This window comes from Tachyglossus aculeatus, chromosome 2, assembly GCF_015852505.1.
Source record: "Tachyglossus aculeatus isolate mTacAcu1 chromosome 2, mTacAcu1.pri, whole genome shotgun sequence".
In the NCBI taxonomy this organism is placed as follows: domain Eukaryota; kingdom Metazoa; phylum Chordata; class Mammalia; order Monotremata; family Tachyglossidae; genus Tachyglossus; species Tachyglossus aculeatus.
Genome location: NC_052067.1, coordinates 33,781,937 through 33,803,281, shown reverse-complemented (window position 1 = coordinate 33,803,281; position 21,345 = coordinate 33,781,937). Strand labels below are relative to the sequence as shown.

General features: G+C 43.4%; 1 protein-coding gene across 1 annotated transcript in view; it reads right to left on the bottom strand.

Moving 5' to 3' along the window:
* The window catches only part of HACL1 (2-hydroxyacyl-CoA lyase 1), a 32,105-nt gene extending 10,775 nt beyond the window's left edge, over positions 1 to 21,330 (bottom strand). The window contains exons 1-9 of the mRNA XM_038741959.1: positions 21,242 to 21,330; positions 18,087 to 18,191; positions 17,187 to 17,227; positions 14,825 to 14,905; positions 13,187 to 13,259; positions 9,344 to 9,421; positions 7,054 to 7,148; positions 4,640 to 4,752; positions 2,111 to 2,246 (exon numbers count right to left, since the gene is read on the bottom strand). Coding sequence (XP_038597887.1) covers positions 2,111 to 2,246; positions 4,640 to 4,752; positions 7,054 to 7,148; positions 9,344 to 9,421; positions 13,187 to 13,259; positions 14,825 to 14,905; positions 17,187 to 17,227; positions 18,087 to 18,191; positions 21,242 to 21,322 — 803 coding nt within the window. The 5' untranslated portion in view covers positions 21,323 to 21,330. The remainder of the gene's footprint in view (positions 1 to 2,110; positions 2,247 to 4,639; positions 4,753 to 7,053; positions 7,149 to 9,343; positions 9,422 to 13,186; positions 13,260 to 14,824; positions 14,906 to 17,186; positions 17,228 to 18,086; positions 18,192 to 21,241) is intronic.
* Between the last annotated feature and the right edge of the window lie 15 nt (positions 21,331 to 21,345).

Genomic DNA, 21,345 nt, shown 5'->3' with positions numbered 1-21,345 from the left:
ACAGATGAGGTAACTGAGGCACAGAGAAGTGAAGTGACTTGCCCAAAGTCACACAGCTGACAGTTGGCGGAGCTGGGATTTGAACCCATGACCTCTGACTCCAAAGCCCGTGCTCTTTCCACTGAGCCACGCTGCTTCTCCAATAAATAATAAATACCACTGATCGATTGATGCTCAACTTTTTGTTCCTCTGCTCTTCTCTACATTGTCTTACCTGCTGCCATTTCTTCCCTAACGTGTGTTTTTACTTGGCATTTTGGAGACAATGCTGTTGGGAATTTGGGACTGGTCTTTTGATAAAATGAGTTTCCCTGGAGAGAAGGAGACTGCAGCGTTGGAAGGAATGGAGGTGAGCAGGCACGTGATGCTGATCACAGTCATGGTGCTTGTGTTTTCTTTAACATGGGATTCATCAGGAACGCAACACCCCGTATTATGGGAGAACTGAGCATACTCTGTTTCTGCAGGTAAAACTAGGCTTTTTTTTTTTTTTTTACATGAGTTGTTTACACACCCTTTCATCAGAATGTACTCCTGGTACGTTCTAGTACTAAATCAATAGTACTTATTGAGCACTTACTGTTTGACCAGCATTGCACTAAGTCCTGCGGAAAGTACAACAGAGTTACTAGAGTTACTATCTAGATACAATCTCTACCCGCAGGACGCTTACGGTCTAGAGAGATAACTGTGGTATCGTTACTGTCCCACATGGGTTCAAAGTCTAAGGAGGAGGGAGAAAAGGTATTTAATTTCCATTTCACAGATGAGGTAACTGAGGCACAGAGAAGCTAAGTGACTTGCCCAAAGTCACACAGCTGACAGTTGGCGGATCTGGGATTTGAACCAATGACCTCTGACTCCAAAGCCCGTGCTCTTTCCACTGAGCCTCGCTGCTTCTCCAATAAATAATAAATACCACTGATTGATTGATGCTCAACTTTTTGTTCCTCTGCTCTTCTCTACATTATCTTACCTGCTGCCATTTCTTCCCTAACGTGTGTTTTTACTTGGCATTTTGGAGAGAATGTTGTTGGGAATTGGGGACTGGTCTTTTGATAAAATGTGTTTCCCTGGAGAGAAGGAGACTGCAGCGTTGGAAGGAATGGAGGTTAGCAGGCATGTGATGCTGATCACAGTCATGGTGCTTGTCAATAGCATGAGTTTTCTTTAACATGGGATTCGTCAGGAACACAACACCCCGTATTATGGGAGAACTGAGCATACTCTGTTTCTGCAGGTAAAACTAGGCTTTTCTTTTTTTTACATGAGTTGTTTACACACCCTTTCATCAGAATGTACTCCTGGTACACTCTAGGACTAAATCAACAGTACTTATTGAACACTTACTGTGTGCACAGCATTGCACTAAGTCCTGCGGAAAGTAGAACAGAGTTACTAGAGTTACTATCTAGATACAATCTCTACCCGCAGGAAGCTTACGGTCTAGAGAGATAACTGCGGTACCACTACTGTCCCACATGGGTTCAAAGTCTAAGTAGGAGGGAGAAAAGGTATTTAATTTCCACTTCATAGACGAGGCAACGGAGACGCAGAGAAGTCAAGTGACTTGCTCGTGGTCATATAGCAGATAGGCAGCGGACCTGGGATTAGGACCCAGATGTTTTTACTACCAGGCCTGAGCTCTTTCCACTAGACTGTGCTGCTTCTCACAATAAAATGAGGGAGAACTGAATTTTAATATGACAGATACTGAAAGTCATTGTCGAAGTGCTGATAACCCTACACTTTCATCCATCAATCGTATTTATTGAGCGCTTACTGTGTGCACAGCAACTCAGGGGCTGCCAACCTTATCTAAGACAACTCCCAGTAAAAATCAGGAAAGCAATTTAATTCAGGGGAGCTGGGCCTAAGGAAACCAGGACCTCAAATAAATCTGGCGTATGCCGTGATAACACGGGCTCATTGTCAAACAACCACTTGGCAACTCTTGTCACAGAATGCAACAGAAATAGATATGCCCAATTCCAAATTAAAGTATTTTAGACTGACTTGAAATTTTTTCCACAGACTTGAGAAACGATTTAATAGTCATAAGTCCAACCTGAGCTGAATGGAAGGACTTTAAGTCTAGCGTTATACAGACCTGGATCTGGCTGGAGCTACACAGTTTGGGTGGTTGTCAGGAACAACTCCCTTGCCCATAGGAGTGGGTAAGAATGGCAAGCCACACAGCTCCACAAACTTTCGGATGTTCTCTTCAGCACAGGCATAAGCAGCACCTAGAAAGGTCAAAACACGCTGAGCTTCTTGGAGCAGTACCTGAGCTACTGTAACTGAAAGATGCTTTTTGATCTCCTGTGATCCCTCTGGAGTGTAAGCTCATGGTGGGTAAGGAACGCCTACCAACTCGGTTGGACTGTACTCTCCCAGGCGCTTACTATAGCACTCTGCACCCATTAAGCGCTCAATAAACACCACCGACTGACTGATTTCTGAGATGGAAGAGTTAACCTAAGTCAAACACTGATCATGGACCTAGAAACACGGTTACATTTGTGGCGTCTCAAAAGAGGTGTCAGAATTGCTTTGATTCTACTTGGTCTTATGAATTCTTTTTATCAAGAAAACATAAACACAAGACCGACACTAAGGAAATACTAGCATTACCATTTCTACTTCAATTCATATATTCATTACAATAATGCATAATTCATTAATGCAACTGGGTTAAAACAAGATGGAAGAATACGGGAACAGTTAGGGTAACATGGCAAGGAGCTCCCCCCGCCCCTCCGCTCTCATCCTTTCAAAATATACCCAACTCCATCCCTTTTGACCTTCTAATTAAATGAATGTATGCTTTTCTTCCCTCCCTTACTGCCATTTTTAATGGCTTGCTCGCTAATGTTTTATGTTCCCATTCCTTAACCAACCCCCCTCCCCCCAAAAAAAACCCTTCCCTAGATCTCCCTGCTCTCACCTATCCAAACCCTTCAAATTGGCTACAAACACTCACCACCTCCACTTCTGCTCCAACTCCCTCTTTCTGTCCCTCTATAATCTGGTCTCTGACCTCTTCACACTGCTGGAGAGGATTCTTGTAAGTTCACCATGGACCTTCTTCTTGCCAGATCAATTGGACATTCTTCTCTTCTAATCCTCCTCGACCTCTTGGTTGCTTTTGATACTGCGGACTACTCCCTTCTCCTGGAAACATCATCGAACTTTGGTTTTATTGGCACAGTTTGGTACTGGCTCTTCTCAACCTCCTTGTCCACTACTTCTCAGTTTCTTTCAGCAACTTTTCCTCGGCCTCCACTTCTTAAAGGCAGGCTTACTCAAGGCTGTGTCCTGAATCCCCTTTTCCTTCTATTCTCACTTCCTTTGGGAGCTTATCCACTCCCATCATTTCAACCATCACCTCTATGCGCATGATTCCCAAAACTATCTCACTACCCCTGACTTCTCATTCACCCATTTCCTTCTGCCTTCAGTGCTGCATGGTTTTCCCACCAGCAGTTCAGGCTTCATATGCCCAAGACTCAATTCCTCATCATCCATTCCAAAACCTCTCCTCTGTCTAACTTTCCCACCACCAGTGACATCACCAATCAAGTCAATGGTATTAACTGAGCACTTACTGTGTGCAGAGCACTGTACTAAGTGCTTGGGGAAGTCCAATAAAAGAAGTAGCGTGGCCTAGTGGAAAGAGCATGGGTCTGAGAGAAGTTCCAGTCCCGGCTCTGCCGCTTATCTGCTGTGTGATCTGGGGCAAGTCACAATTTCTCTGTGCCTCAGTTACCTCCTCTGCAAAATGGGGACAGGGACTGTCTCCACCCTAATAATCTTCTATCTACCCCAGCACTTAGTACCCTGCCTGGCACATACTAAGCGCTTAATGAATACCTTAAGAAAAAAAAATTGAGTTGGCAGAAACGATCTTTGTCCACCTGGCTCTGAAGTCTGCAACCTTGGCATCATCCTTTACACTTCTCTACTTCCCATATTTAGTCTGTCACCAAATCCAGTGGATTTTTCCTCCACAACATTTCAGGGGTTTACCCCATCTCCATCCCAACGGGAACCATACTGGTCCAGTCACTTGTTATATATCAGCCTGATGACTGCAACGGCCTCCTCACCCTGAATCTTTCTATCCTCTCTAGTTTAGACTTCACTATGATGTCCAGATCATTTTTATAAAATGCTGTCTTGCATGACATGCCCTAAAGCAAATGGTCCGAAGTTTCTGTTGGCTACTGTGATGAAGAGGCAATCACTGGAGGTTTCTGGGGAGTTGGAAGATGTACGCACAAAACTAATGTCTTCAAACTACCATCCTGCTTTCCACTTAAATCTTTTTTTGATTAGCTTGCATTTACTCAGTACCTGAGTACTTGGGGAAGACAAGAATGAGAAAAAACAGACGCTCTGCTCTCTCTGTTCCGACAGCCTCTGACAGACACGGTTTTGCTATCTGACTTTGACCACAAAAGATAAGAATTCTTAAAGGAAGGGATCATCACCTCAGAATTCACAGAGAATACTACTATCACAGACAGTGCAATGGGGTTGGGAAAAACTTTTTCAGTTAAGAAATCTATTTCAACTTCAAAGAGCAACTAATTCACAATAAACAAATATTTAAGTTTTCCAATAAGCGATCCACTACCTTTCCCAATGATCAGAAGCGGTCGTTTGGCATTTCTAATAATGTTGGCTGCTTCAGAAATTGCAGATGCATCCGCCATGCTGATGGGAGGTGGCAAGCAGCATTCAACATATCTAGAAAATAGAGTACTCATACTCACATAAAACAGTAGTCACCTATGGCAATCTATCATGGGCATGAAGATCTGATGCTCCTCACTAGTCTTTTACTGAGGCCATTTCTTAAGAAAATATTTTAATTGCTCCCAAAGATGATAGCAGTTGAATATAATCAAAACCCTGTGTATTTTCACCTCATACAGGCCCATAAATAAATTAGAGTTGAGTTCAGAAATGGAGAGAACCCTTGTATATTGTTGCTAATGTAGTCTGAGAACAATAACCTAGGGTTTAATTTCATGTTTGCTCATCATAATCATGACTCTGCACAAGTCATGAAACAACAATGGGTCTCAGCTTCTCCCCCAGGAAAATGGGTCCCCTACTTATTACCTAATGGATTGTACACATTGGTGTGCTGAGGATTTTTAAACCCTTGAAACTGCTCAGAGTAGACCGAAAATAGAAAAATTAGAATTCAAACAGAACTGAATGCAATTTAAAAACAGAAGCTAAGATTCACATAGATTTTATACTGCTTCCAGAGAAGCCTCTATATCCTAGCATTCCACATCATTACCAAACTTCCCTGGCCTACTCTCACCTACGCATACGGTTTCTGCTTAGAGAAATGAGTGATAAAATAATTCATTTAAGGGAATTTAGGTATTCAATGATGGAACATTCATGGAAATTTATTTCCCTATTATGATATATATATACATCATGTATATATACTATATACACACATATATACATACATATATGTACATACATATGTATATATGTACATATGTATGTATATATGTGTATATAGTATATACACATATATACATATACAGTTAAGTGAAGTCATTTAACTTCTCTGTGCCTCAGTTACCTCATCTGTAAAATGGGGATTAAAACCGTGAGCCCCCCATGGGACAACCTGATTACCTTGTAACCTCCCCAGCGCTTAGAACAGTGCTTTGCACATAGTAAGCGCTTAACAAATACCATTATTATTATTATTATTATGTATTCTATCAATTATAAATGAGGTATAAAAATGTCCCGCATTTTATGGGCCGCTGGCAAAGTCAATTAATCAATGGTATTTACTGAGCACTTACTGTGTGCCAAGCACTAAACCAAGCATTTAGGAGATTAAAACAACAGAGTTGATAGAGGCACTCCCTGCCCACAAGAAGCTTACAGGCAAGAGGGGGAGACAGACATTAATATAAATTGTACATAATAAATATAAACGTAAGTGCTATGAGGTTGATGGAGGGTGAATATCAAGTATTTAAAGGGTACAAATCAAAATGCATAAGTGACACCAAAGGTAGAGAGCGTAGGGGAAAAGAAGGCTTAAATGGGGACGGCCTCTTGGAGACGTGTTTTTAATAAGGTTTTAGAAGATGGGCAGAGTGATGGTCTGATGTATATGGAGGAGGAGGAGGGAGTTCCAGGTCTGAGGGAGGATGTGGGAAAGGGGTCAGAGATCGAGTTATGGTGAGTAAGTTGGCATCAGAGGAGTGTAATGTGCAGAATGGGCTGTTGTACGGAATCAGTAAGGCGAGGTAAGATGGGGTGAGTTGACAGAAGTTTACAGCCAAAGGGAAGGAGTTTCTGCTTGATGCAGAGGTGGGCAGGCAGCCACTGGAAGGTTTTGAGGAGTGAGGACATATGGACTGAAAGTTTTTTGAGAAAAACGAACCAGGTAGCAGAATGAAGTTTGGGCTGGAGTGGGGAGAGGCAGGCGGAAGGGAGGTCAACAAGGAGGCGGAGGCCAGGAAAGGGTGGATTTTAGAAATGTTGTGAAGCTAGAACAAGATTTGGTTACAGATTATGTGGGTTGAATGAGAATGATGAGCCAAGGTTAATGCCAAGGTTATCTGCTTTTGAAACAGGAAGGATGGTGGTATTGTCTACAGCAATGGGAAAGGCAGGGGAAGGGTAGGATTTTGGTGGGAAGATCAGGAGCTCTCTGTTGGACATGTTTAGTTTGAGGCGACAACAGGACATCTAGGTGAGATTTCCTGAAGGCAGGAGGAAATGAGAGACTGCAGAGAAGAAGAGAGGTCAGGGCTGGCCCCAGAATAACTGCGTCATGAATATAAAATCAATTAAATTAAGATGACAACACAAAACTTCAGGCTCAGCTTCCTTAGTTAAAAAGAAAGCATTATTGCCTTATAAAAATGTGTTAATTTTATAAAATAATGCACAAATCTCATTTTTTCAAAGTTCAAAAACCACACAAACATTCTTCTTAATACATTAATCCAGTTGGAAAAATCCCACGCTAATAAATCTGACTTGTATACTCACTTTATAGAACTCACAGCCACGTTGTGATTCACAAAGTCTCCAGGGATGTCAACATAGCAAGCACCTGGGCGACCGTAAATGCTGTTTCTTACTGCCTGGATGAATACCAAGAAGACAACAGCACACTTCAGGACTCCTCAAAACACAGAAACCAAGTCTCCCATGGCCTTCAGTGACTCCCTGCTAAGTAGTTTGGGCACTTCGAAAGAAATAGACCACAGGTGACCCACCACGGAAACGTTGCTGCAAAGCATTAAACAATCACTTAATAATCTGAAGGAGTTAACGGTCCCCACCAAGTGCTCAATTAACTATTACAGAGTCATGAGAAACAGGGAGAATCAGACCAATTCTGAACTTACTGTTTCAATAAACAACAATGCTACTCCTTTTCCATTTTAACAGAAAGGGTGGGACTAGCCACCTTTATTTTCTTTTTCAAGTGACATGAAAATTACACGGCTTATAAACTGGAGTCTATAAGAGTGTCTTACTGAGAAGATTTAAAATTAAGGAAAGCAGGTTGCGGCAACAGCTGACTTGTCAGGTGACTTTTCCACTGCTCTTCAGAGAGAAACCCAGAGACCAGGGAATGGGACTTCTATTAGTCTTCAAAACTGTTAAATGTGTCATCTATGCCTTGGCTATGCAGCCTCTGAGCATCTGATATTCACCCCACCCTCAACTCCACAGCACTTAGACATCTTTAATTTTATTTATTATAAACTATTTATTTATAACATCTATCTCCCCTCTAGATTGTAAACTCATTATTGGCATGGAAAATGTCTGCTAATGCTGTTGTACTGCACTCTTCCAAGTGCTTAGTACAGTGCTCTGCACCTACTAAGTGCTTAGTAAATACCACTGATTGACTGAAGTAAAATTCCCATGCTGCATAATCCAAATTGTAGGAATAGCATTTCTTAAAGAATAGACTGAAATGGTAAAACAATCCATTCCAAAGGAAATTAGGCAGACAAGCTTTATTTTATGCCAAACTATTTTATAAAATTACCTGTTATTTTAAGGAGTTCCAGAGAGTCTTTTGGGGGTACTTATTAAGCATTTACTATGAGCCAGGCACTGTACTAAGTGCTAGGGTAGATACACCCATGGGGCTCACAGTTCCTGTTCCACATAGGGCTCACAGTTTCAATCTCCATTTTACAGATGAGGTAACAGCCACAGAGAAGTGAAGTAACTTGCCCAAAGTCACACAGCAGACAAGTGGCAGAGCCAGGATCAGAAACCAGGTCCTTATGATTTGCAGACACACGCTCTCAAGCTGCTTCTCAACCATAAAAATGATTATGCTGTAATTATTTTACAACACTCATATGATACCTACGGCAGTCACATTACGATAAAATCCATTTTTACTGATTCTTTTAAAAAAGTAATTATTTTCTTTGTAACAAGTATTTACAATTTCAGAAGAAGGACGAGGTAGGTAATAGTCTTTTTGTTTGACTTAACCCCTGTCTTTTCATTTATAACATATATCTTTGGGATTGATCAATTTAATATCAACCCCGTTTTGCCAGATGAACTGGTATTTCTGCTGCCTTAAACTTGGGTATGGTGGCCAGATATTAGGCAAAGAGGATGAAGCAATCATGCCAAAAATTTCTACAGCTGATGGTTTGGGAAGAGAGCAGATGAATAAAAGATTTAGGTTCTGCAATATGTGAATGAATGAAAACTTTACAAAACTGCACACAATGAATAGGCCTGAGCTTTTACCCTACTGACAATACCTAGCTTAACACTCTCAACAAAGACTCTACTTGGAAAAGAAACATTTGGACATCCTTGTGGAGAATTTTTCCAGCATAATTTCTTTCACCTGTTAATTTTAATCCCACTGGGGAGGCATGACTAAGATAAATGCAAAGTTTCTCAAAATGTGTCCAGTTAAATAACCAAATACAATACTATGAAAGCTATACAATTTTTACCTAGAAATGTTCTAGAGGTGAGCTTTTCTACCCAGTATAAAATGATCATGGATGGAGGAGGAACTTCTCAAACTTTAGGAAATTGAGAAATGTCAGGCAAAAAAAGCATGAAATAATTAATTTTACTTGCACATATCTATTCTATTTATTTTATTTTGTTAGTATGTTTGGTTTTGTTCTCTGTCTCCCCCTTCTAGACTGTGAGCCCACTGCTGGGTAGGGACTGTATAAGTTGCCAACTTGTACTTCCCAAGTGCTTAGTACGGTGCTCTGCACACAGTAAGCGCTCAATAAATACGATCGATTGATTGATTAATTTCACAACGTACCTTTTCTATGACTGAGGGAATAACTTCCACACTGCTCGGCCTGACAGAAAACTTGCTGTAGAGCCTACAAGCTTCAACCTGAAAAGAGAGTTATTTAGGAAAGAAACCCAAAACATTAAGGTGAATTTTTACTGTTTACGAAGCACTCGGTAAGTAATGAGCATCCTGTGGTCATTCTGACAACAATTCATCCTCTCACCTGCAACTGCAGCATTTCTTGTCCAGCCTTTTAGCCATATTCTACTATCCGGTCCTTGACTTCTCCCATCCATGCATGCCTTCATTCATTCATTCTCTCTCCCTCATTCTCCCTCTCTCCCCCTCCCAGAGAGCAAGCAGTCTCTTGCCAATTTACTGCAACTATTCAATTAGTTGGGAGCCCGAAGCAGAGTGTCTAGCCCTAAGGCAAAGCCCAAATTTCATCTCCTCCCTCCCTCCCCCTGATGCTGATACTCTTCTTGGTACGGTTGTGATGCCGGGCAGATGAGTGATTAGCAACTAAAGGGAAAAGCTGTGATACTGTGTCCCCGCTATCTTGGATGCAATTCCTCAAATTCGAGTGTGTGTTCTGCCCGTCTCTGACAAAGGAAAGGAGACGATGATGATGATGATGGCATTTATTAAGTGCTCACTACGTGCAAAGCGCTGTTCTAAGCGCTGGGGAGGTTGCAAGGTGATCAGGTTGTCCCACGAGGGGCTCAGAGTTTTCATCCCCATTTTACAGATGAGGTAACAGGCACAGAGAAGTTGTGACAATAATAATAATAATGATGGTATTTGTTAAGCGTTTACTATGTGCACTGTTCTAAGTGCTGGGGAGGTTACAAGGTGATCAGGTTGTCCCACAGGGGGCTCACAGTTTTAATCCCCATTTTACAGATGAGGTAACTGAGGCCCAGAGAAGTGAAGTGACTTGCCCAAAGTTACAACAGCTGACAGTTGGCGGAGCCGGGATCTGAACCCATGACCTCTGACTCCAAAGCCCGGGCTCTTTCCACTGAACCACGCTGCGTCTCTAACAAGAGAAGAGATTCTTGTGCTCTTAAAGGCAGTCACCATGCTATCTGCCTCATTTTACAATATCACTGATGTGCTTCTGCTGCTTTTGCTCCATCTCCGCTCCTTTCCTTCAAGTCCTCTGGCAATAATATTCTCATATAATAAGTATTACGGTGATATTTGCTAAGCATTAATACGTACAAAGTCTATGCTAAGCACTAGGGTAGCTATGACAGAATAAAGGCTCTTTCCACTGAGCCACGCTGCGTCTCTAACGAGAGAAGAGATTCTTCTGCTCTTAAAGGTAGTCACCCATGCTATCTGCCTCATTTTACAATATCACTGATGTGGTTCTGCTGCTTTTGCTCCATCTCCGCTCCTTTCCTTCAAGTCCTCTGGCAATAATATTCTCATATAATAAGTATTACGGTGATATTTGCTAAGCATTAATACGTACAAAGTGCTATGCTGAGCACTAGGGTAGCTACGACAGAATAAGATCCGACAAAGTCCCTGTTCCACAGTGGAAAGGGGGCAGAGAGAGAAAGTACAGTTATTTAATCCCCATTTCCCAGGTGAGGAAACTCAGGTTCAGAGAAGTTAATCAATCATATTTATTGAGCGCTTACTGTGTGCAGAGCACTGTACTAAGCGCTTGGGAAGTACAAGGAAGTTAAGTGATTTGCCTAAAATCAAACAGAAGGCAAGTAGTGGAGCCAGGATTAGAATCAAGGAATCCAGACTCCCGGTCCTCTGCTCTTTCTACTAAGCCACTCTGCTTTCCTGCATGAGATGTTTGCTTAGGCATTTTCCCCTCCTTTTCAGATGCGGGCTCCGGCTGCTATTTGCGAGACCATCATGGCCATTGCCTTGCTTCCCCTCTCCTTTCCAGGTCAAGATCTCCACTGACAGACACACCCAGAGTATATACATGGGTAAAAGGGTGGAGTGAAAATGGAGTGAGCGAGATCCTACGACATCTTCTAATGGATTGGGAAAGAGTGACCTTTAGTAATCTTCGATAAAAACCGGCAACACGATAGAACATTATTGCCCACAAAAGATTGCAAAAGAGGGGGCCGTTTCACTGAAGGAGAAAATAATATTTTAAAATTTAAAGTAATTTCCTTAACAATGGATTGGGAAAGAGTGCCCTTTAGTAATCTTAGATAAAAACTGGCAACACAATAGAACATTATTGCCCACAAAAGATTGCAAAAGAGGGGGCGTTTCAGAAGGAGAAAATAATATTTTAAAATTTGAAGTAATTTCCTTAACAAGGTACTTATCCCATTCATTCAATCATCCACTGTACTAAGCGCTTGGGAGAGTTGGGCAAGTCACAACTTCTCTGTGCCTCTGTGTGTGTAAAATGGGGATTAAAACTGTGAGCCCCCCCGTGGGACAACCTGATCACCGTGTAACCTCCCCAGCGCTTAGAACAGTGCTTTGCACATAGCAAGCGCTTAATAAATGCCATCATTATTATTATTATTAGAAATTCCCTGCCCACAATGAGCTTACAGTCTACAGTCTTCCAATGCTACATACCTTAATATATATTTAAAGATGTTAATAGCATGTAAATAGATGCTTGCTGATGCAAAGGTCTAAAAATCTGAATAACTGTAGTAAAGGCTACATGCTAGATAGAAGCAAAAAGGAAACAAAAATTCTGATGAACCCAAATTAAACACCACCCCAATTTTTAGAAACTCAGAGCAGGCTCTGTACACAGAGTGAGAGGGAATGTGTTCTACCACTGCCGATCTTCGTTATCTGCACTGTCCTGTTTTAACCTCAACCAGTTACTTTTATCCATTTCCCTGATTCAGTCTTAGAGCTTAAAACGATCCAGATCAGTGAGGAGCAGACTCCGAGGTATCATCTGCTCTCTGGTACTAAGGCAATCCAAAAAGCTGCACTAGTGCTCTTATCTGCTGGATGAACTTGGGCAAGTCACTTAACTGCTCTGTGCCTCAGTTTCCTCATCTGTAAAATGGGGATTAAATCCTACTCCTTTTCACCTAGACTCTGAGCCCTATGTGGAACAAGGACTGGGTCCAACCTGATATCCCACTTCTTAGAACTGTGTTTGGCACATACTAAGTGCTTAATATAATAATAACAACAATGATAGTAATGAATGTATAAGGAATACAATGACTAACAAGAATAAGAAAAAATTTGTGGAACTCCACAACTCTCTTGGGTTCTAAACAAAAGTCTTTCAATCCTCTATGTTGCCACCTTGTACTTCCGAAGCGCTTAGTACAGTGCTCTGCACACAATAAATACGACTGATGATGGATGATGATTTGTTTTTTTCTTGAATATAGCTTTTTTTAATAATAAAATGTAGTCATAAAAATCTAAGATCCAAGCGTTAACCAATATTAACACGCACAATTAGAGAGCTCCTGCATAAGACAGTTCTCTTTCAGAAAGTGATTAACCAGCAGCAGGAGGAAAATAGTGTGAGATAAATCGTGGCTCAGTGGAAAGAGCCCGGGCTTTGGAATCAGAGTTCATGGGTTCAAATCCTGGCTCTGCCACTTGTCAGCTGTGTGACTTTGGGCAAGTCACTTAACTTCTCTGTGCCTCAGTTACCTCCTCTGTAAAATGGGGAATAAGACTGTGAGCCCCACGTGGGACAACCTGATCACCCTGTAAATTCCCCAGTGCTTAGAACAGTGCTTTGCACATAGTAAGCACTTAATAAATGCCATCATCATTACTGTTATTATTATTATTATAAATGTTCATTCACTCAGAATAATTTAGTATCACGAGGTAGAAATTTTTATAGAACTGTATGGAAAGAAAACTCTTATAATGGTGTACCTGAGGAAATTCCTGGAAGGCTCCCATTGTCTCTTGATTTCTGTCCGATGAGCCACCAATCACAATCACAGGCCTGAAATATTAAAGAGGTAGTACTGGCTTATCATCATCATCATCATCAATCGTATTTATTGAGCACTTACTGTGTGCAGAGCACTGTACTAAGCGCTTGGGAAGTACAAGTTGGTAAGATATAGAGACAGTCCCTTCCCAACATTGGGCTCACAGTCCCAAGAGCTGCCAAATGGTGAATTTGTAAGGCTGAAGTGAGAGAGTGGCCAGGTAATTGCTTTGCAGCAGGCGCAGCAGATTCCCGGGAACTGGAAGGATGAGACGGGTGTGAGCGCAACTGTGGAAAAGGATGTGAGCAGCCAAAAGAGTGGCCCCAGTGTGCTTCCAATGGCTGGGTTCAATCAAAAACTCCGTATTCAATCAATAAAGGACCCCCTTCTCCCTGACTTCTCCTCCTCAGCTAAAGACAGTCACTAGAAATATGTTCAAAGACAAGGTTGGGGGGAGAGGGGCAGAGAACATGTAGTATTTGTGGCGCTACCAATGTCATAAAATGAACTCCAGGAAATGTGAAATAAACTCTTTTCATAAAACCACGTCCGAATGAAATCATTACCTAATAAAATTCATTGAGGACCAAAATTCGTGGTCACCTAACAGATGAAGAATTAGACAGGATTCTGGCAAATGGATTCAGATTCTTTAAAAAGAAATTTTTATAGAAGATGGCAGATACCAAGAGGTGCACATCTTTTGCATATCTTTTCTTAAAATGATGTGGGGTGGCTGTTGGATTTTTTTTTGAGCTGACCCGAAATGTCCAAATCAGTGTGATTAACTAACCAACAAAATACTGCCAACACAAAAATTAAAAGTCTGCTTCACTCCAATGGGAGGCTCTGCTAAGAGTTAATATTGTTTCCTTTTCATGATCATTAAAGATAAAACCAACAACAGATGAGCAAGATATTCCATTTAAAATGGAATTAATCCTTGCTTGAATGCCAACACAACAAGGATGGTTAATCACGAATCACAGGGTGAACTCTGAGCCTGGAGGAGGCAGAAAGCCTGGAGCCTGACCATCCTCCAAGAGCATTGGACTGTCCCGGTCTGAAGACCTGACTGGACCGAACAGAACCTGGTTTCACTGTTCAGATGAGGCACAGCTGTGAACTGCTTGGATGGGGGTCCTAGTGACACCCCAAAAACTTATGTGTCTGCCCCATTCTTCCCCAGGTGAGGTCCTTTTTGGCCCCCGGCTTCCCAGTGAAGCCACAGCTCCCTTGACCAGGGAAGGCTTGAAATGCAAGCCACCTGTTGGCCTCAGCCCAGAAAAGAAATGATCGATGTATATTTTGTGGGGCGACATTTAGGAAAACGACCCCAATTGGAAAACATTTATAATTTTTCTTCAAGGTAATGCCAAATTCTTAAACAAGCACATAATAATAATAATAATGGTACTTGTTAAGCACTCACTATGTGCCACACACTATTCTAAGCACTGGGGTAGATAGATACAAGTTAATCAGGTTGGACGCTACGGAAGAAAACCTTGAAATAGCCTTGGATTTTTACAATCTGTTTCACAAGAATCCAGAGGTCAAATATTGATTTGATTACCAGCAATTCATGTTTGCATTTGCCATTCCACCCAGTGCGTGGATGAGCCCGGGGCCAGAAACGACAAGGCATACTCCTGGCCTAGAAACAAAACAGACAAAATTAAAAGAACCACTCAAGTACAGGGTGCACAACTACAATATGGTACCATTTCGGGAAGCAAAACCTGCCACCTTGATGGAAATTCTGTTGGTTTAAATATTTTCTTTCCTTCAGTGCTTAGAACAGTGCTTGGCACATAGAAGCGCTTAACAAATATCATCATTATTATTATTCTTCTGTAATTTGTATAGGGACTCAGTGAACGATTCTGTATTTCTCAGTGCTTTCATGGGCCAGTCACAGCAATTTTGGGGGAGAAATTTTTTTTTTGAAAAAGTACTAAAGGGAGAATCACTGTATATGTATCTGTGAACTTTTAATTGTAGAACACAAAATGAAACAAAATAAGTACATTTGAAAGTTATCTTGAGGACAATTTAAGTTGGCTAAGATAAGCGATTGATTGATTGATTAATCCCCATTTTACAGATGAGGTAACTGAGGCCCAGAGAAGTGAAGTGACTTGCCCAAAGTCACACAGCTGACAGTTGGTGGAGCCGGCATTTGAACCCATGACCTCTGACTCCAAAGCCTGGGCTCTTTCCACTGAGCCACGCTGCTTCTCGAATGAACGAATGAATGAATGAATGAATGTTACTACTATCTGCTGGCAACTTGTACTTCCCAAGCGCTCAGTACAGTGCTCTGCACACAGTAAGCGCTCAATAAATACGATTGAATGAATGAATGAATAAGGAAACACAGCAAAATGCAAACTCTCTTCTCTGGATCCATCAGGACCATGAGCAAGCTACACACACTAAAATTGAGACTGTCCAGAGAGATCAGCTTAAACAGGCTGCACTAAAGGGAAATTCTTTGACATGAATGGAACGCAGCTCCCATGACAAAAAGAACCACCTAAAACAGTGCAAAAATCCACTACAGGAATCTTTGCTGAGCAAAAAAATCTGGAGAGGCGGCTGACGATCAATTTCCATTCTGTAAAAAGGAGCCACTTAGCTAGGGCTGTCAGAAGCCATTACTTATGATAGTACCCAAAAGGCTGCAGACTGTGACTTACATCTTCTTTATCATCAATCGTATTTATTGAGCGCTTACTGTGTGCAGAGCACTGTACTAAGCGCTTGGGAAGTACAAGTTGGCAACATATAGAGACGGTCCCTACCCAACAGTGGGCTCACAGTCTAAAAGGGGGAGACAGAGAACAAAACCAAACATACTAACAAAATAAATAGAATAGATGTGTACAGTCACGCCACAAATATGGCCAATTTTCTTATGGGTTGCTCCCTGCCATTCCTGGGTCCTTCCCCCCTTTCTTCCATTCCACCGGCTTCTGCTGCTTCTTCCTCCAGAGTTCATGAATGGTTCTTGGAAACGTGGGCAGATGGGACAGATCTCCCAAATGTGAGAGAGGCACAGGATTGTGCTTGGAAAAGCAGCAAATAACAGCCTGCTTTAATCTGATTGCGGCTCCAGTGAACAGAGAGTGGGTGGCTTTGCTGTCACTGCTACGCACTCCCCCACCCTCTCCCAAACCTCCATTCCTTTTACCTGAGCTGATGTTCAACCTCACCAGCTGAATGCTATTAAACCCTAATTTTAATTGTTGCATTTAAACTCTTAATGGTAGGAAGCTCAGTTTTGTGTTTTCCTCAGAAGATAGATCCCTCTGGATGCTTGGTAAATCAGCAAAGTCAAAATTTTGCCCAAGCCTGACACTACTGGTAATTTATCTTGTATATTTTAGTATACTGGACTGCCATTTGGAGTCAGCGGGTAGAAATAACAGAAAATAGTTGAAAGTGTGCAAGTGTGGATTAACCACCAAGTGAGATTAAACACTCAGAACATCAGTTACGTGTTTGCTCCACTGCAGTATACTTTTAGGGTGAATTTTTAACCTACTAATTTAATTGCATCTCCTGGAAAGTCAGTCACTGATTACACTTTTGGAAAGAATTTTTTGCAAGGTCATAAAACTATGTTAAGGGTAACATCTAATCCTGAAATTGCTGTAGGTGTGAAAAGTCCCACTGATCAACTTCCTTACTCAATTAATTATTCTGTCACCGATACTGGTACACTATATCCCTTCCCAACGAAGTTGGCGACCGTCACTAACTTTATCAGAATGCTCAGGATTCCTACGATGTCAGCTCCTTTTCGCGACCAAGGGCATTAGGTTTTTCCTCTACAGAAACTGCATTACTCAACATTTTCAAAACAGCCAGGCTTTCAGTGATAATAAGGAATACTCTAACACATGTCAATCAAAAAGATCATTTTCGTTTACCTGCCTGTAAGATATCCCACAGCAGAGGCAGCGTAACAGGCCTAAGGAGAAAGAATGAAGCTACTCAAAATAGTTTTATTGCAACTCCAAGGGGACAAGGGAGGTGATCTCCCCCGTGAGATTAGCATGGAGGGGTGGAGAAATTATACGCTTTTTGGACGGCCTCCACCCCTTCGTAGTCAGAAGTTTGGCTCCTCTTCACTCTGAGTCCCGGCACCCCTCAGAGGGCTCCAGGACCAGGCCAGGGGGTAGCACATACTTCCCTTTCTCTCCTGCTCCTCCCCGTCCCCTTTCCTCTCAAGCACTTTAAACTTCCAACCCAAGTTCACCTCTTAGCTCAAATAAAAAGCTGGCACCAAGTACGTGAGTAGCTATTTGTTTCCACCAGAACGGCTGGCATTCAAAACTGCACCAGCCCCACTGGTGTCGCACTGGGGTTAATAATGATGGCATTTATTAAGCGCTTACTATGTGCAAAACACTGTTCTAAGCGCTGGGTTAGAGGGCGAGAGCGGCACTGGCCTTGCCCTCCAACCTAATGAGGATGCTGGGATCTTGTAGATGCCGATCCTTACGCACTTGATATTCACCCCACCCCCTCAGCTCTTATGCACATAATAACAATAATTTTGGCATTTGTAAAGCGCTTACTGTATGCTAAGCACTGTGGAGATATAAGGTAATCAGGTTGTCCCACATGGGGCTCACAGTCTTAATCCCCATTTTCTGATGAGGTAACTGTGGCACAGAGAAGTTAAGCGACTTGCCCAAAGTCACACAGCTGATAAGTGGCAGAGCCGGGATTAGAACCCATGATCTCTGACTCCCAAGCCCGGGCTCTTTCCACTGAGTGAAGTGGAGGAGCAAAGGGATCTCCGCTCCCCCAGACCCAATACTTACCGCCTGCTCGTTCCTCATCCCTAGGTACTTGATGCCCACCTCTTGGGCGGCGAGTGCTATTTCTGTCACGGGGATGCCCACGATGCCAAAGACGTACTCCACTTTCTAAGGGCGAGAGAAGGGCAAAGTCAAAGAGGATCCGGGCCGTGGCCACCTGTCCCTGAGAAGCAGCATGGCTCAGTGTAAAGACCCAGGGCTTGGGAGTCAGAGGTTGTGGGTTCTAATCCCGGCTCCACCACTTGTCTGCTGTGTGACCTTGGGCAAGTCACTTCACTTCTCTGGGCCCCAGTTCCCTCACCTGTAAAATATTAATGATGTGTATATATCTATAATTCTGTTTATTTTGATGGTAATGACACCTGTAAAACTCAACATGTCCAAGACTGAGCTCCTTAATCTTCCCTCCCAAACCCTGTCCTCTCTCTGATTTTCCCAACTCTGTGGATGGCACTACCATCCTTCCCGTCTCACAAGCCCGCAACCTTGGTGTCATCCTCGACCCTGCTCTCTCGTTCACCCCTCACATCCAAGCCGTCACCAAAACCTGCCGGTCTCAGCTCCGCAACATTGCCAAGATCCGCCCTTTCCCTCATCCTCCCTCCTATCTGGAACACCCTCCCCCTTCCCAGTGGAAAGAGCGTGGGCTATGGAGTCAGAGGTCATGGGTTCGAATCCCAGCTCTGCCAATTTCAGCTGCGTGACTTTGGATAAGCCACTTAACTTCTCTGTGCCTCAGTTCCCCCATCTGTACAATGGGGATGAAGACTGTGAGCCTCCTGTGGGACCACCTGATTGCCTTGTAACCTCCCCAATGCTTAGAACAGTGCTTTGTACATACGAAGTGCTTAATAAATACCATTATTCTTTTAGACTGTGAGCCCACTGTTGGGTAGGGACTGTCTCTATATGTTGCCAACTTGTACTTCCCAAGCGCTTAGTACCGTGCTCTGCACACAGTAAGCACTCAATAAATACGACTGATTGATTGATTGATCCAAACTGCTATCTTGCTGGTTTAATCTCTCATCCTGTCCCGACTGGATTACTGCATCAGCCTCCTCTCTGATCTCCCATCCTCCTGTCTCTCCCCACTTCAGTCTATACTTCACGCTGCTGCCCGGATCATCTTTGTGCAGAAACGCTCTGGGCATGTTACTCCCCTCCCAAAAAATCTCCAGTGGCTACCAATCAACCTACGCATCAGGCAAAAACTCCTCACCCTGGGCTTCCAGGCTGTCCATCCCCTCGCCCCCTCCTACCTCACCTCCCTTCTCTCCTTCTCCAGCCCAGCCCGCACCCTCCGCTCCTCTGCCACCGCTAACCTCCTCACCGTGCCTCGTTCTCGCCTGTCCCGCCGTCGACCCCCGGCCCACGTCCTCCCCCTGGCCTGGAATGGCCTCCCTCCCCACATCCGCCAAACCAGCTCTCTTCCTCCCTCCAAATCCCTACTGAGAGCTCACCTCCTCCAGGAAGCCTTCCCACACTGAGCCCCCTTTTTCCTCTTCTCCCCAACCCCCCGCCCTACCTCCTTCCCCTCCCCACAGCACTTGTATATATTTGTACAGATTTATTACTTTATTTCACTTGTACATATTTACTATTCTATTTATTTTGTCAACGATGTGCACATAGCTATAATTCTATTTGTTCTGACGATTTTGACACCTGTCTACATGTTTTCTTTTGTTGTCTGTCTCCCCCTTCTAGACTGGAAGCCTGTTGTTGGGTAGTGACCGTCTCTATATGTACTTCCCAAGCTCCGCACACAGTAAACGCTCAGTAAATATGATTGACTGAATGAATGTTTTGGTTTTTTGTCTGTCTCCCCCTTCTAGACTGTGAGCCCGTTGTTGGGTCGGGGCCGTCTCTATCACCGACTTGTACTTCCCAAGCGCTTAGTCCAGTGCTCTGCACACAGGCAGCGCTCAATAAAGACGACTGAATGACTGAATGCCCCGATCCACGTGGCTCAGTGGAAAGAGCCCGGGCTTTGGAGTTGGAGGTCATGGGTTCAAATCCCAGCTCCGCTACATGTCTGCTGTGTGACTTTAGGCAAGTCACTTCACTAGGCCTCAGTTCCCTCACCTGTAAAATGGGGATGAAGACTGGGAGCCCCATGTGGGACAACCTGCTCACCTTGGCTCCTCCTCAGGGCTTAGAACAGGGCTTGGCACATAGTAAGCGCTTAACAAATACCATCATTATTATTATGATAATTCTCAGGGCCTCAGTTCCCTCATCTGTAAAATGGGGATGAAGACTGGGAGCCCCATGTGGAACAACCTGATCACCTTGTCTCCTCCTCAGGGCTTAGAACAGGGCTTGGCACATAGGAAGCGCTTAACAAATGCCATCAATTATTCTTATAATTATTCTCAGGGCCTCAGTTCCCTCCTCTGTAAAATGGGGATGAAGACTGGGGGCCCCATGTGGGACAACCTGCTCACCTTGCCTCCTCCTCAGGGCTTAGAACAGGGTTTGGCACATAGTAAGCACTTAACAAATGCCATCAATTATTCTTATAATTATTCTCTGGGCCTCATTTCCCTCATCTGTAAAATGGGGATGAAGACTGGGAGCCCCATGGGGGACAACCTGCTCACCCTGTAACCTCCCCAGCGCTTAGGACAGTGCTTGGCACATAGTAAGCGCTTAACAAATGTCATTATTATTATTATTCTCTGGACCTCAGTTCCCTCATCTGTAAAATGGGGATGAAGACTGGGAGCCCCATGTGCACATTGTAAGTGCTTAACAAATATCATTATTATTATTATTCTGTGGGCCTCAGTCCCCTCATCTGTAAAATGGGGATGAAGACTGGGAGCCCCATGTGGGCCAACCTGCTCGCCTTGTCTCCTCCTCAGAGCTTAGAACAGGGCTTGGCACATAGGAAGCACTTAACAAATACCATCATTATTATTATGATTATTCTCAGGGCCTCAGTTCCCTCCTCTGTAAAATGGGGATGAAGACTGGGAGCCCCATGTGGGGCAACCTGCTCACCTTGTCTCCTCCTCAGAGCTTAGAACAGGGCTTGGCACATAAGGAAGCGCTTAACAAATGCCATTATTATTACTATTATTATTATTAAGAAATAATCATAATAATAAAATGATGAGGTGTGTGGGGGTGTTGATAGGGGCCATGAATACCTGCTCCTTGAGGGCGAGGGCCAGGACCTTGGCGCCCGTCACGTGCTCCTGGTCCTCGTCGGGCCCGCGGGCGGCAGCCATCTTCCCCGGCCCTCCACCCTCCT